Source organism: Balaenoptera acutorostrata, chromosome 17 (assembly GCF_949987535.1).
Source record: "Balaenoptera acutorostrata chromosome 17, mBalAcu1.1, whole genome shotgun sequence".
Taxonomy (NCBI): Eukaryota; Metazoa; Chordata; class Mammalia; order Artiodactyla; family Balaenopteridae; genus Balaenoptera; species Balaenoptera acutorostrata.
This window is the reverse complement of record NC_080080.1, coordinates 82,081,577-82,098,232: the sequence shown is the minus strand read 5'-3', so window position 1 is coordinate 82,098,232 and position 16,656 is coordinate 82,081,577. Positions and strand designations below refer to the sequence as shown.

Below are 16,656 nucleotides of genomic sequence, written 5' to 3'. Positions count from 1 at the left end.
AGGCCTCAGAAGAAACCAATGTTGCCCCCAGAACTGGGAGAAAATAAAATAGAAATTTCTATTGTTTAAGCCACCCTGTCTGTGGTGCTTTGTTACAGTAAGTCCAGCAGCCTGAGACCTAGGGCGACTGTCACAGCCTCTACCAGTGAGGACCTGGTGGGGGGCAGTGTGAAAGGTGATGCTCTAGCATCCCTGGCAGCCGACTGTTGGACCTCGGGATGAGCAGACTGGAGCCGGATGTCATCCATATGTTGGGAAAGCTCTGTGAAAGGAGGAGAGTGACCATTAGCTAGTGTAAGTGGGATGGTAACAGGCCGCATGTGAAGGGTGTATCATCTTCTGCAAGCACCAGGCAGAGGGAGCTGACGGTCAGCCTCAGGAGCAAATCAGGAGCTGAGGTGGCGGAGGGTGGGACGCTGGTGGCCCCGGGTCCACAGCCCTTCTCCGGCCTCACTCGACTCCGATGCTGTGAACTGTAAGCTCATCCTTCAGGGACTCAGGTAGGAAACTCACAGGAGGAAGGTGAGGGGGGTGAAGGGTGATCCCCGCCACGGGCAGCACCCACGCAGACTGCGTGCCTTTGTGAATCACCTGCTGCACGTGTTCATTGGCAGCTTTCATTGTCAGAGGTGCCCAGTGTGTTTAATATGGCATGTCCAATGGCCTGGATGTTACCGCGTGTCTGAGATCCCTGACGTGCCGTGTGCACACGCAGACATTTCATATTTCGTGACTGCAGCCGGGAACGAGGTGGAGGAGGTGGAGTTGCCCAGGTCTGATCTCACGCTGTGCACTTGGTCAACCGTCTGACAGTGCAGGCTGGTAGTAAATCATCTACCAGCAAAACTCTCTTTCTTGCCATGAATTTCCATGCTCTACAGAGCAGCAATCGGATATCTATCTACTACTTCATTCATCGTCAATAAACCCAGAAGGAGTAATAGTGTCTCCCATGTGATAAATAGGTCAACTTTCAGAGAGGCTGCCGTTGACTTTAATTAGTACTTACTCTTCCTTGAACCTGCCTTTCTCTTCCCTTAGTGAGGCGTCCATTAGGTTTGAAGGGTGTCCTCAGAGTTGGGCTCTCTTCTTGTTATGATCGAAGAGAAATGTTTGCATAACTTAATTCTAGGACAAAAGACTTCGTGAAAATGTGGATGGACCTAATTTTAATACTGAGCTATTGAAAAATGACGTGAGTCAGAAAACGATCGGGTAAAAATTAGTCTCGTTATGTCATGCTTATGGCGTGGAAATCTGAGCCCTGTTATAACATTTTAATTATTAGCCAAGGATGTAATTCTCATCACCATGCACAGGAGGAATAATACATTGGTTTTATCAGATTTTCAGAACACGAACTACTGTATGTGTCAGGTTTTGTACTGGGTGTTGCTAAAGGGAAAATGAATAGGGTACTCCCTGTCTTTGAGAAACTAGCATTCTAACAAATAACTCAATAAAATGTGAGTGGTATAATAGAAAGTTACAAAAACTAGGGTCAGGTGGGTAAAACCTTGGTACCACCAGCCAGGAGAGGGGCGTGGCATAGTGGCCAGGGGTGGCGCAGAGCTGGCAAGAAAAATAAGAGTTATCTCCCACTCACAAGGAACACACGAACCCACATTACAAAATTTATGAAGAAATCTAATGGCAAGAAACTCAGCCAACAGATCAACAACCGTGACAGAAAGTACATCTGTAAAACTAGGAAAAAAATAATGCAGCTAAAGGGTGCTTATAAGCTATTTCTAAACTGAAACAGAACAGCTAGTTGAAAACAAAGATATGTAAGGAGATACCTTCTGATTACTTACAAAAAAGCTGGTGCTGCAATATTAATATTAGACCAATGAGAATCTAGGGCAAAAGTAAACCCTTAGTGCTGATAAAGGAAGGTGAAAGCCAAGATCCACTGATAAGCTATGACCTCATGATTCTGTGCGCACCGTCCCACACAGCTGCAAAATACAGGAGGCCAAAATGGACCGAATCAGAAACTGGGAGGGCAGGAGGTAATACATTGCTAAGTGTACAGATTATTTGTTTAACATAGTTAAGTAACAATCAAATAGACACAAAATCATGACTGTGCAGTAAATGAAGAATTTTCGCTCTTATTAATACACACAAAGCCACTTCCAAAAATTATTTCAAAGAATGAATAAAAAGTTAACATTCTCTCTTGACAATACAGTGGATTTAGGAATCATCAATTAAAAGATAATTTAGAAAATTTATATGTTTGGAAAAGAAAAGCATCCCTAGATAATTCAAATATTCAAGAAATGTCATAACAGTAGTTACAAAATATCTTGAAATAAATAGGAAGAAGAATAATCGTACAGTAAGTAAAAGGAAGAAGAATAAAAGCAAGACAGAAAAAAAAAATAAAACCAAAGAACAAAAGAGAGGTAGTTCTTTGACAGAACTAATTTAATAGAGAAACCACTAGAAAACTAATCAAGACAACAAGTGAAAAGGCAGAAGTAAATTATACTGGCAATAGGAAGAAGCCATAACCAGGTGACGTAGGTATTTAAAAAAAGCCATGATGGCAAACTCAGATTAATGGTTTGAACAAATGTGGACCTAGCTGATCGAGTAATTTTGTAAACGTCGCCAAAATCGATTTAAACGGGTAAAACCAAGAGCCACCAAAGAAGCTGAAACAGCAGCTGACAGCATCCTCATGTCAGTGTCAAGGGGCCACAGCTTGACCCCTCGGTAAACTGAGTCTGTGAAATGGCAAAACAGTTCACCTAAGGACCATTACTAAAGCAGAACAGAAACTCAGCTTCTGTATGAACCAATAGTATTGGCAGAGCGTCGTCGAGTTACTAGTTTCTCCATCTGCCCCCGATCATTCTCGCTGGAATCTCTAGCCCGCTGTCCGTCGGGGCGACAGTGAAGGGCTTCCCGGGAAGGCCCCCCAGCTCCCCTGAGCTCTTCTCTGTCCTCCGAGACCCTGTGACTTGGCCCTGCATCCCGGCGTCTGTGACGGTGTCCAGTCCCCCGGCTGGCCTGGCAGCCTGTCGCTCTGTCCCCTGCAGAGCCCGGCGGGGTGCTGTCCCCAGAGTGGCTACTACCCACCCCGCCCGCGTCAGACCAGCAGAGGGGAGCCGCGCCCGTCCAGAGCCAAGGGCAGCGCCACGTCCGGGCGCAGTCCTGCCGCGCCCAGGCCCACCTGGCAGGCTGGCACAGTCAAGGGCGGACGGGAGGGCAGGGCGCCTCCGGCTCCGCCTGCGGTGGCCCGGTGCCCACCGGCGTGTGCTCCCAGCTCCGCTTTCTGCCTTGCAGACGGTTAACATCGCTTCCCCTGCCGGGCAGCGGGTCTGTCCCGGGTCTCGGCCAAGCGGCCCTTCCACGGCGTGCCTTTTCTGAAGAAGCTTTAGAACCACGTTTCCCATAAAGAAAGGTTGGAGAAGGCAGGCGGGTGAGTGATTGTCACAGCTGTGTTCACACTTCTTCCCTGACCTTTAGTGTTTCAGGTGCAGCAAGCTGTAGGCGTTGTTATGGTACTTGGTTATGTATTTTTTTCTTGTCTTTGCAAAGGAATTGCATTTTTTGTTTATTGCAATGTATTTGATTGCAATTTTGTGTAAACTCTTTAATTCTCTTTATGAGATTTATTACATGGTAAATTATATTGCTTTACACACACACACACGCAAAATACTCATGGAAAAAGGAAAAGGAAGTTTCAGCATTTTGTCCCTGCCCCTGTTTCACGGGCTGCTGGTCACCACCTCACTGGCTCCTGCTCTGGGGACGATGACATCGGTGCCTTCCATTGGATGCCTTCTGGCCAGAACCCAGCATTATCGAAGTAAGTTGTACCACCACCGGAGGGTACCCCCAGAGAATATGATCTGAGGTGATGTTTGTGGGATATTATTAACCTACGTATCACGTCCTGCTCAGAACTTAAGGGAGAAGAACGACAATTATTTGTGACAGTGAAGAAAACAGGAATAGACCTCATCAGAGACCAATCCGAATCAATATGGTCAAGCCTCATGGCTTTGCTTTAACTATGCTATGTTACATCCATGAAACTGCTGACACATAAATAAGTGAAAATAAGCTTATATTTCATAATTATGTTTTAATTTCATGTACCTTGCATTTAATAGGATATGTTAAAAACTGAAAGTTTCACATAAATAAAATATTCATTTCTTAGAAAAGAGGAGTCACAGGACTCTGCCACAAAGATGTTCTCATTTCCACTTTCTGCTGTGGGTAATAGGTCAGCTTCTACCCGGCCAGCTTTATTTTTATTTATCTATCCATCTGTGATTATTTATAGCTAAATAGAAAATTGTAGCTTCTTAAAGAAACTTCAGAAATTTCATAAAACGAAACAATCATTTCAGAACCAAATTATCATTTAAGGGATGTATGCCAGCATATAGAAAACTCTTATTTCAAGGGTTGTTTGTAGATAAGAGTTGGACACATTTATTGACTTATTCTTTTCACGGACAATAAGTTTACATCCTTAGAAATTATTTTTATATCTTGATCTTTTAAAGGACTTACAGGTTTAAAATACAAGTATGATATGACAAATAAAATGTATATACCGTACAAGTTAGTGTATATAATATACAAGAAATATTCCTAATATAGTACAATAATATTCATTCTTCATTTTGTGCTTCCTAAGATTTTGATTTTGATAACATTTATAATATATTTTAAATTCTACACTTAATCTGTGGAGAGAGAGAGTTGTCCACCATGGAAAGAAATTTACTCTATTAATACAAATGTAATACGCGTTATTCTGGAAGACTTTTAATAGGCTGATAATTTAATCAGATTTTCAATTCATGAATTCATGATCAGGATTAAATGATTTCAAACCATGCTACTTGAGCGTTTATATATAAAAATTTGTGTTTGTTGGCTTGTTGTTTACTTGCTTGTTTATTATCATCTGTTTCCTACAGAAGCCAGTGTTTCTTCAGGCACCTCTTTAACTGGCTCTGATTCTGTTCACTTCGTAGATGATGACAAATCCCAGCAAGGTATGTCGTTTATTTCTTATCAGCATCACCCTCATTATTTCCCTTCATTTTTCATCTCTCAGAGGTGTTTGATAAGGGAGTAATGTCAATTTTATTTGATAGGATTACCTGAAGTGGCAGAATCCACCTGGTGGTTTAAATCCTTTTTCCAGTCTGAACCTGTGCTTTCAAATGTAAAAAGAGAAGACCAGGCTGCTTGTGGGTAAGTTGTAGCCTTTTCTGATAAGGATATTTCCTTTTCAGAATAGAACAATACATGTCATAATTATCATGATAACCAATAAGGATAAAACCTAGCTGTCTCCTGGAAGGTAGTGAAGGCTTTGATATGAAGCGTACTTGAGGGTAAAGGTGGGGAAACAGTTTCTCCCTCCTTCTAGTTAAGCATCAGTCAGATCAGAGCACGCTTTCTAATTCTATCTCTAGAGAAAAAACTGAAAACTCATATGCCGATTATTATCATGGTTTAGCGGGAGTGGATCGGGAATCAGAGGCAAGGTTCTAAATTTGTTTTTCCAATACCTACAGGAACAAATAACAATTATCTACTCCAATAAAAGGAATCACAGCTCCTCGGGGAAATGGCTGATCCCAGGACAGGTAAGAAACAGTAAGAGACAATCCTGGACCATTTCATGATGCCAAAAAGATAGAAATGCCCCTGAGATGATGGGAATGTGTCAAAATGACACAGGAACGAACTGGGTAAATCTGGGACTATTTCAGCAGCAAAATAAGGATAATAATAGACAATTGCCTGTAGAATAAAATAAAGTCCATAATCTATTTAGATATAAAAAATACTTGAATGAACAAATACATGAGAGAGAAGGAAAAGCTCTTTCTTGCAGCGGAATTCCAATTTATAAACGTAGAAGGAATGATGGAGAATCGTTATATGACAAACACACCAGCAACAGTTGTTCCAGGCAAGAATTACCCCAGGGCTCTAAAAGAAATGGGCACAAGTGTGAGAAACAAGATATCACAGGCTCTCAGAGTATCTCCCCATAAAGTACCTAAGAATCACAAAGGGGAAAAATAGTAACTTTCTAACGGAAAAACCTGTCAGACAAGCCTCAACAAAAACAAACAGAAAACAGTGAGCTAGTTGCTGGCTGTCCTAGACAATCCTGCTAGGTCCCACTGCTGGTCTGGACTGGCCTCTGTCTGGGCGCCAATTACCAGCCAGAAGATGGAATTTGTGGGTTTGTACACAACATGTTTTGAACTCTGTATCATACTGAATAGCACAGTTGTTATTCTAATGGTTTTTAAAAAGTGACTGTGTTGTTTTTTACACCCTTTACTAATGACTAGCTACTAATTGGGATAAAAAGAGTAAACAACAATGCAGTCCATAGATTCTAATGTTAAAACCTCAGTGTTTTGATACATTTTCCACAGAATCAACTAAAGACGATACTTTGTAAAATCAAAGTAAGGCCAGTTGTTGAAAAGATGTATTCTTTACTCTATCAAGTATAGTGATTTGAATTATTTAGGTAAGTGTTTCATTTATTTTTCTGGTTTACCTCCATTGTAAAGACAACTTACAAAGAAGCATTTCTCAGCTAATCACCTTTGACTTGCAATTCAGTGGGCATTGTTGTAACAGCTGACTATTCTAGGCAAAGAATTACTGTTCTTTGTAATTCTATGTAACAGCCAGTTACAAGCCAGAAGACCACCCATGGAGGCCCTGCCCCTGGGAACCGCACCCTTCAGCACCCAAGCTACTCCCAATGACTTCTCCTCAACAGCAAGACCGGTCCTGCTACCAGCAATCAACTGCACAGGGAATACTGGAAAAGCCTTTGAAAACACGGGCCCTTCAAACGCAATGATTTATGCAGAGTAACTTTCTCATTACCCATATTATTTTTCAAAAAAATTTTAAACATTAAAAGTTGTGTTTAAATTTTCAAAAATTTAAGTTAAGTGCTCTTTACATCTATTGATTGATTTATTATGCCTTAAAACTGAAGCATTGATGCCTAACATAAGGGCTTTTAAGGGCATTGGATTCAGAAATGTAAAAAAGAGTTGCAAAAACTGTATTTTTAATCATGAACATTGGAAATAGAAAACATACCCATAAGTACATTACCTGTTAAATACACTACTGTACATAACTGGTTATTGTGTAGACTTTAAAACTCATGATTTTAAATTATATTTAACAACGTGGAAAATCATGAAGATACAAAGTTGGATGAAAAAAGCAGGATAATCTCTATACGGTGTGATTTTACTTGTATCTAGAAAGTATGTGTGCTTAAGAATAGATTGGAAGGAAATATATCAAAATGGTAACAATGGCTATTTCTGGAAATGGAATTTTGGGTGATTTTCATTTTCTTCTTTATATTTTTTCTGTATCTTTTCACATTTTCTAATATGAGCAGGTTTTTGAGTACAATTAGAAGGCAATACATGTTATTACATAGAGGAGACCTGGAATTCATTTTCTGAGTGTGAATCTTCCTTACATTGGGCAGAGTATTCCCTACTTTCCTCAGTATTGGGTAGATAGTGCCAAAGGAGTTTCAGCTGAAAAATTTCTGATACTTCTTGCAGATATTTTTCAACGTAAGATGCCAGGTTTAGGAATTAGGGGTGCTAAGTTCCCTCAGAGGCTGACCTCCCTACAGGCTCATGGGGCTGATGTCACACTGAACACCTGTAGGGAACTTGTGATTGTTGGTGAAGCCGTCTTTCTGCCCAACCACAGGACCACGCAGCCACGGCAGCACTGGCATCCTCAGTGATGGGCACGAGTCTTTACCGCTCCTTCCAGACGGGACGTGCGTTCCTTCTATGTCACGTTCCTCCATCACTTTGCTGTCAACCAAGGGACTCAAACATCCCTTTGGTCCAAGAGTATATCGTTGTTGACATGTTACTGCTCTTCTGCTGGCTACTTGCCTTTACACTTTTTATATATTTGTAGAGGCTGATTAAACCTTTGGACTATATATCTCATTTGGCTTTAGTCGAAAATCAAATTTCAGTGATTGAAGACTGAATTTTTCCAAAGTGAGAGAAAAATATGGTGAAACAAAATGGTAAATTGTGGGAGGTTTTGTTTTATAAGATTATTAACAAATTCATTTTTTCTTAATCACTTGGTATATGTGTGAACAGATGGCTTGATTAGTGTGTTTGATGAATTTCCCAAAATAGGTTACCAAGTTGGTATTTACTTTGTTTACTCAGAAAGATACTATTTGTTAAATTACATTTTTGCCTATGTGTCTGTAGTATTTTGATTGTGTCAAAGGGATTGCTTTTATATTTGTTTAGACTAGTGTTACTGTTACTGAAAGTTATTACTGTTTAAAAGAGTTGAATTTTACATAAGGTTTTAAATCAAACATTCTATCATGAGCATATATAGTTATCAAGCATTTTAGAGTGGTTAACACACCTACATATATATATATGTGAGCATATATAGATGCCAGATAGATAGACAGATAGATATCAATAGACAGATATGAATCCTGAAAAAATATAAGGAATCTTTCCAAAAAATAATGTCAAAGTGAACTCTTATATAATGATTAAAAAATTGAAAAGATTGCTTTGTGCTATTCCAGAGTTTCTGCAGAATTAGTATGATAGAAATAAAGAGAATAAAATGTCTTCTAGGTAAATTCTAGTTAATTGCTTCTAAAGTAATTTTCCCACAGTTCAGACACTTTGGGGCTGTCTTTAAAAAGTACCTCAGACGTTAAGTCTCAGCATAACTGTTGTTTTAGTTAAAATATCTCCTGCCTGGCTTTGCTGCCTATTGGGAACATAATAAATAGTGAAGGTGCATATGTTACAGGGGTGTCCATGTGATTTGAGACGTGCTATGATCATTCTATGATTTATGAAATGTTATTTGACTTGGCCTGGATGTTGGTATTAAATGTGACAAGGTTTTGACAATTTCTCCTCAGTTTCTGTGAAATTATATGTTGAGATTCTGCTAATTTTTTTTTTTAGAAATGGTTTGGATAGCAGGTTCCACGTTATTGGCCCCATGTCCTTTATAGATAAAGCCACCGACAGCCAATTCTTCAATTCTCTCTAGAGTAAAAGTCCTCCATCTGGAACTTAGGCCTGTGCAATGCTTCGTACATTTTATAGAAGTTAGGGTTGTAGGAAACAAAATTGCAGAATTCCATTGGGCTATTAGAGAGTGAGGATAAATAATTGTTCATGTTGAACAGGGTAGAGCTAAACTTCTAACTCATGGAAATTCAAGAAATGGAAAGAGTCATAATCAATGCCCCACCCTCACCCCAATGACATCCTCTAAGGCCTCACACCACGTCCTGTAGTTTCTCCTTCCTTGGAGACCGGCAACATCATTCATCAGCCCGCACACGCAGCGAATGAACCTCGAGAGCTTCCCTTACATCCAATCTGACACCAGGTCCTTTCGATCTTATTTGGTATGTTTCCAAGATCTATCTACTTATTTCCTTTCCCACCATCACTACCTGAAGCCAAACTTTCATCGTTTCTCCCGAAGGCACTGCCATGACACCCTAAGTGGTCTACCTACGTACGCCCTTTCGAAATCTCTCCAATGGAGAGTCATCTACAGCTTAGTCACAATCATCTTCACAAAACACAAATCTGCTAATTCTCCCCCGTGAGCATGCACACAGACACACTCACATGTCCACAACATTCGATGATTCTATTACACTCAGGATAAAGTCACAACTCACAAATCTGCGCACGTCTAGCCATGCAGATCCCCACCAGCACCTCCAGTGCCCTGTGGTCCAGCCCCATCAGTCATCCTTCTGTCCTACCTGGGCACCATCTTCCCTCCTGCACTGAGGCGTCCACAGTCTCCACTCTGTTCTCTTAATTCATGTCTACTCATCCTTTAAAGTTTAGCTCAAGAGCCTCTTCCTTAGAGAAACCTTCTCTGATCTACTTAACTAAATTAGGTTTTCCATTATAGGCTCTGATAGCCCGTGTTTTTCTCCTTCCCAGCCCTCACCGCAGTTATAATTTTACATGCGTTTAGTTATTTCTTTTCTGCATGGCACTATATGTCTTCCCCACTGCACCATAAACTACCCGAGGACAAGGGTCACATCTGCTCTACCCGACGTTTTATCCCCAGCTTCTGACGTAACAATTAATATTTGTCAGATGATTGACACTGCTTCTTTGACTAGAGCTCCCCTTTCCCCAGGAAGCATCACATGTCAGGAGAGAAGAGTAAGCACTAAATCAATACAGAAAATAGTTTCCCCATAGCGGTAAGTGCTGTAAAGGAGGTAAAACAAGGCATTTTGTTGAAGAGTGACTGGGACAGGACAGAGGTGGAGGCTGGGCTGCTTTGATTGGTGTAGTTGGGAAGGACACACGGAAAAGGTGCTGAGCGAGGCGGAAGCAGCCGGCTTTGTGAAAAGTACTCCAGGTGGAAACCAGATGCGACGTACCATGCTCTCCGTGGTGTGTCCAGCCCCCTGTGACACTGTGGTGAGGGGACAGCTGCTTTGGAAGAGCTTGGTAGTTTCCATGTGGAGGTCAAATTGCCTACAGTGCTTGTTTCCAACCAAACTCAGGATGAGAAATGGTGGGGCTCGGAGTTTTGTGCTTCCTTCTTAAAGAAATCAGTGATCTATGAATGAATCGTCCAAAAGCACACTGTGTAGCAGCAGCATGAAGTAAGGTCACCCGACGCCCTGCCCCACGAGGCTCTTCACTCCCAGAAATAATTTTCTTCCCACCTCGCATACCAGATGAATACATAAATTGCTATTATTTAAGTTTTTTCTCGTTTCTCTTCAAAACATAGTCTTAGAACTATTTTGCATCAAAGAACTAGAAAAAGAGAGTGCTACACAATTACTCTCCTTCCTCAATAGATTAGAAAGAATGTTTTTCAGTTTTGCTGTCTGCAAACTTTGTTCGTGTTACAGTATAACTATTTGGTTCTCAAAAGGTTGGGGGGGAAGGTATGATGTGTTGCTAATATAGACAGTGCTTCAGACGACTTTTATTCAGCCTTTAAATACACTTAAAATAAATTCCTTATAACCAATATGTATTTCATTTATTCAGAAAAAAATGATCTGTATTATTTGTTATATAATTTTATGTAGAAGAGGTGGAACACAGAAGTTTTGCTTCATCACTTTTAAATTAGATATATTAAAACATATTTGCCTCCAGGTTGTAAGGACAAAATATATTAAATCCTTTGTGCTACAGTAATTATTTGATTAAGAGACAACTGGAGTGTGAGGTTCATAAATATTTTATCCTTTTTACATGTTTAGTGGAGGTTTTTGAATTAATAAATGAATGGTTACGAGAGCTATGATTTGTATGTCAACTCACTGCAAAGGTTAGGATTTTGAAATTCCTTTGCAAGGAAGAGTGACAAACATTCTATTTTCAAATAAACTGCCTTTGAAAATATTTGTGCAGTGTTACAAAGCTCTTTGAGGGAGCTATCCACCTTCAGATTTCAAGCTAAATTTCACCGTGAAGAGAAAAGGCAGCGGAAGGCCACCAAGTAGAATGAGCGCGTTACTTTGTCCTTTGTCATCCCGATGGGTTCCGACACCCGTCCATCGTCCGGTACCTCTGAAGCTGCTTAGCATCTTGGAAGGAGACCACGTGGCCCCTGGTGAACAGAGCGTCCTTCCTCGGAGCTGCATCAGGTTCAGGGCGGTCCCTGAGGTGGGAGCACACCTGAGTGTGTCTGATGGTGAATCTGAGAGCTGAAAGGGGCCTGAATTCTGGACCCCGTGGGGGTCGGATCCCAAATTGAAGGCAAAGTAGACTTCATTCAGGGCAGTGCTGTCAGACCGGAAGACAAATCTGGGCATCCACGGGGCTGAATTTAGTTTTCTCAAACATCTTTAAGAAGTTAATTGCAGTTCAAGTATTTTCCTTTTGAAACCACCTTTTAACACTATTCCATACTCCTCCTCCTTTTGAAACTCTAGAAAATATTAAATTTCAATATTCTAGAAAATATTACATTTCAGTATTTAGAAAACATTAAATTTAATATTCTAGAAAATATTAAATTTCAATGTATCGTCTCTCTCCTGTTAATTATTATAATTAGTTATTTACAGTGCTTCTGTGAAGCACTGTGTTTCTTCAAATGGCAATGACAACTTCTCTGATGCTGAATAATTAAAAGGACAGGTGACAGAGAGAAAGGCTGGGCATATATTACAGAAGTATAAAAACTTCATAAGACCCTTGGTTATTGCCTGAGAAGGAAGCAATTTATTTTGGCAAAGCTGCAGCCCTGCAATTCTCAAAATGTGGTGTGTCTAAGAATTGTGAGGGGAGTTCGATAAAATGCAGATACTGGGGCCCCATCTCCAGAAATCCGAAGTCAAGGGTCCTGAGCTGAGGCCCGGGAATTTACTCTTTGCTGAGGGCTCCTGGCCGCTTGTGTCTGATATGAGGAGTAGTGTTTTATTAGATTGGCATAGACTGCAACTACCCCTCTCTCCAAACTCAGGAAACAAGCTACTATGTTTAGCTGTAGTGGTCGTTTTAGTGTGGAGAACTCAATGGCCTGGCAGAGCATGCAGGTGATTCTGGAAACAAGATCGTGTAACATGGAGAAGTTATTTCCTATGAGAAGGGTTAGGAGTTGAACACGCATGACCAGTCGACTTCAGCTTTTGGAAGGAGAGCTGGAGTTTGGAAGGACTTTCCACTTGGGGAGAGAGTTTTCTTCTACATCCTCAAATGGTAATGATTACCAAAAACTCCTAATTTTAAATTAAACTTCACTTCTTGCTTTTCAGTCCCTAATTCACCCATGACCTATGTTAGAGATAAATGCAATTTAAAAGGAGGATAATTTTTCTCAATTTATCTCCATTGCACACCTGTCATATAAATTGCCCATTATGCTTCTTTGATAATAATTTTTTGTTTGTTTTCTCTGATTCTGTGACAGCACTACAGCTGACTAAATAAATATCAGAAAACCCATCTCTAAAATCACTTAATTTTCAAAAATTGCGGTACTTGAATGAAATCATTGCAGATTTCTCTGTAATGGGTTGGGTGCCCATTGCTGCCTTCAAGAGTGGGTGGGCCACAGGTTTTCTACGCTGTTTGGTTGCAGTACAGAGATTATTGTCAAACCTTCCATCTGGCCAGCAGGCCCCTTTCCTGGTCTTCTGACCTGATCAAGCAGATTCTCCTGGGGCTTTTTGTTTATTTGTTTATCCCCATTGGTATTTCCTGGCTGCTGTTCCCTCCAGGATTCAGTCTAGGGAAAAATATAACCCAGGGAACTCACCTCTCTGTCCTTCCTTGGATCTGAGGACCCCAGCCATTCCTCTCTTAGAGACTTCTGGTGCTTTTTCAATATACAATGTCAGGGTTTTTAGTTTTACTTAATGGGAGGAATACATCTATTCCATCAGAAGTCTTTCTCTCTGTACTTTTGTCTCCAGAAGTTTTCTATTTTTGCTTTTTATGTCTCCATATGAAGTTTGAAAATCTTGCCTTTTCCCCCTTATTTTTTCCAAAATGTTGTTGCTATTCCATTGTGACTGCATAACTTTCAAGATTAACTTAGGGAGAACATTCATTCCTGTTGAATTAATTATTTCGCCCAAGATTAAGTGTGCTTTTCCACTGCTCAAGGCTTCATTTGCATCTCAGCTCTGTCTCTAAATTTTCCTCACATTGATCTGCATTTTGGGGGCTGGTTGTGTGCCTAGATGTTTTATAATGTGTTTCCTTCCATCTCCTCCTCTAAATGCTTGTGTTTAGTGTGTTGCAGACTAATGATTTCTGTATATTAATATTCTATCTAGGTATGTTATGAATTCTCTTGTCACTTATAATAGTATTTCAGTTGATTTTTTAAATTTACAATAAACAGTCATATAACCTGCAAATAAATTATTATTTTACCTTCTACCTTCTGGTTTTTGTACCCCATTTCTTCCTCATGTCCCGTTATGTTGGCTGGTATATCCAGAGCAGTGCCAAATAACACGACCTTTACAGCTGAACTGTACAAGCTGGGGAGAGGATCTTTCACACTGTGTCCTTGAAAACACACTGACTTGCAACACAAAAACCCTTGGAGTGGCAATCAGGAGCTTGTTGGGTCTGTGACGGAAGTGTGCCAAAAGCTTTCTCACTAAGAGGGGAAAAAGCAAGAGATAGCCTTTCAGGAAAGCATGTCTGTATTTAATTGCTTTTTTAAAAGAAAAATGGATGCTGATGGTTTAAGTGCATTTCAAAATCCATGAAGTTAATTTTAATCCATGAGCGTATGACTCAGTTCATTTAATTATAAAATTGATCTATAATTTTCTTCTCTTGTGGTATCATTTTGGACTCTTAATGTTGGCCTTACGTCTTGTAAAGAATTTGCAATATTCTTTCTTTTTCTAAGTTCTGGAAAAGGTTAAAAGTGTTGGCATGATCTTTTCCCTAACGATTTGGTGTAATTATCCAGTAAAACCACCAGAAAGTGCAGCTTTTCAGAAACCACGTGAGGTTGCCAGGGGGCAGCTCTCAGAACAGTTTCTGCATGTCTATCCTCACTTCATCATGCTTACCCAGTTCATACAGGTCATCACATTTATTTGCAGACAATTGATCAAAATAATCTCTTGGAATTCTTTTTTTTTTTTAATTTATTTATTTAATTTATTTATTTTTGGCTGTGTTGGGTCTTTGTTGCTGTGCGCGGGCTTTCTTTAGTTGCGGCGAGCAGGGGCTACTCTTTGTTGAGGTGCGCGGACTTCTCATTGAGGTGGCTTCTCTTGTTGCGGAGCACGGGCTCTAGGCACTCAGGCTTCAGTAGTTGTGGCTCACGGGCTCAGTAGTTGTGGCTCGCGGGCTCTAGAGCGCAGGCTCAGTAGTTGTGGCGCACGGCCTTAGTTGCTCCGTGGCATGTGGGATCTTCCCGGACCAGGGCTCGAACCCCTGTCCCCTGCACTGACAGGCGGGTTCTTAACTATTGCGCCACCAGGGAAGCGCTCTTGGAATTCTTTTAATTTGCACGGTTGTCATGCTCTCTCCATCATAATATGTCTTATTTTTAAGTATTTTATCCTTGTTTTCTTCACTGGATGGTAGATATTTGTATATTTTGTTGTTTATCACAAATAACCAGCTTGCATTAGGATTTTTAGTCCTACCCTTTCTATGATGATCTTGAATTTATAAATATTTTCACTCGTATTAACTATTGCTTTGATTTCCTTGTATTTATTTTGTTGTTCTTTTTAAAAATTCTTCTGTTGGCACTTAGCTTATTTATTTTCATTCCATATGAAAATTTTAAATATTGTGAGTATTTTTTTAAAAATAAATAAATTTATTTATTTATTTATTTTTGCCTACGTTGGGTCTTCATTGCTGTGAGCAACTGTGTAACATATTGCTTTCATTTTTCTCTTGCAGCATAAACGTTACCACAAGTTTGGCAGCTAAAGCAACACAAACTTAGGACGCCCCAGTTTTCTGGGGCAGGGGTCCGGGCAGCTTGGCGGGTGCAGTGTCAGGGTCTCACAGGGGGGCCATCCGCACTTCTGGCATCCTCCAAGCTGAGGGAGACTCTTGGCAGAACTAGGGTCCCGTGGCTGCAGGACGGCGGGGCCCCGTCCTGAAGCCGCCTGTAGGCTGTGGCTCTATTTCCTGATGCCTGGCTCCTGACAGCCCGTGAGCCTCACCCCCTTTGCGCCCCATGCTCCACGCCCCGGGCGAGTGGACACGAGAGCCCTCACTCTGTCCCACCCTCATTACAACAAGCCCTGGTGCGTCTCCTTCCCGGCTCTCTGAGGCTCTTTCCCACCAGCTGGGGACACTTGTCCCGTTGAGAAACGCTCTTGATGACCAAAGGCTCGATGACGTGGGTGATTGATAAACCTCTTCCTACCCTCATGGTGGGTGTCATCTTGTGACTGATAGGGGGCTGCATCCTACTGGTCCAGGTGGCGACAGAGGGCGCTGTTAGCAGGTTGCTGAGTCAATGACCCCTGCTGGGTTCTTTCTGATCCTGCTTTGGCAGCGGACGGGCTCTTCCGTCTAAGGTGGTTTGTGCCTTGAGCGGGCGGTGCTGCGTTGGTCCAGCCCTTCCAAACCCCTGTGGTAGCTTTAGCCCACTTACGTTAGGGGGTTCAGTAATTCACTGGGATTCAGGGACCAAAGTATGGAACCAGGACCCTCCTCCAAGAAGCCCTGAGTCACGTCTCCTGGCCTAGAACTGTCTGTGTGTCTGTGATGCTTGATTTCACGTGCAATTTGACTGGGATGTGGGGTAGTTTGCGGTTAAACATTATTTGGTCAAACATTATTCTGGCTGATCCGTGAGGATGTTTCTGGATGAGAGGAACATTTTAATTGATAGACTGACTAAAGCATTTGCCTCTCCCCCAAGTGTGTGGCCTCATCTAACGCACTGAGGGCCTGAGTGGAACAAAGGACCGAGGAAGAAAGAATCCTCTCCCCTGCCTGCCCTGACCTCAGATGCTGGTCTTTTCCTGCCTTCAGACTCTGACTCACATGGGAATGTACACCGTGGCCTCTGGGGCCTCCAACCGACCCACCTGCAGGTCCTGGGACTTCTCTGCCTGCGTATCCAGGGGGC

General features: G+C 41.4%; 1 protein-coding gene across 2 annotated transcripts; it reads left to right on the top strand.

Annotated features, from left to right (window-relative positions):
• The first annotated feature begins 448 nt into the window (after nt 1-448).
• Nucleotides 449-8,979, top strand: PPDPFL (pancreatic progenitor cell differentiation and proliferation factor like). 2 transcript variants are annotated; one of them, XM_028163145.2, is made up of 7 exons: nt 449-500; nt 3,301-3,829; nt 4,959-5,036; nt 5,139-5,238; nt 5,565-5,636; nt 6,444-6,541; nt 6,705-8,979. In XM_028163145.2, exons 2-5 carry the CDS (start codon nt 3,529-3,531, stop codon nt 5,572-5,574), a joined length of 489 nt encoding a protein of 162 aa, XP_028018946.2. In that variant the 5' UTR covers nt 449-500; nt 3,301-3,528; the 3' UTR covers nt 5,575-5,636; nt 6,444-6,541; nt 6,705-8,979. The 2 variants fall into 2 exon arrangements, with proteins under 2 accessions (XP_028018946.2, XP_028018948.2); XM_028163147.2 differs by lacking the exon at nt 6,444-6,541.
• Nucleotides 8,980-16,656: the final 7,677 nt, after the last annotated feature.

Coding starts and splice junctions, on each gene's coding strand:
- PPDPFL (XM_028163147.2), top strand. CDS start 3,529: ATGTATTTTTTTCTTGTCTTTGCAAAGGAATTGCATTTTTTGTTTATT. Junction 3,830..4,958: donor CAGAACCCAGCATTATCGAA/GTAAGTTGTACC, acceptor TGTTTCCTACAG/AAGCCAGTGTTTCTTCAGGC. Junction 5,037..5,138: donor TGATGACAAATCCCAGCAAG/GTATGTCGTTTA, acceptor TTTATTTGATAG/GATTACCTGAAGTGGCAGAA.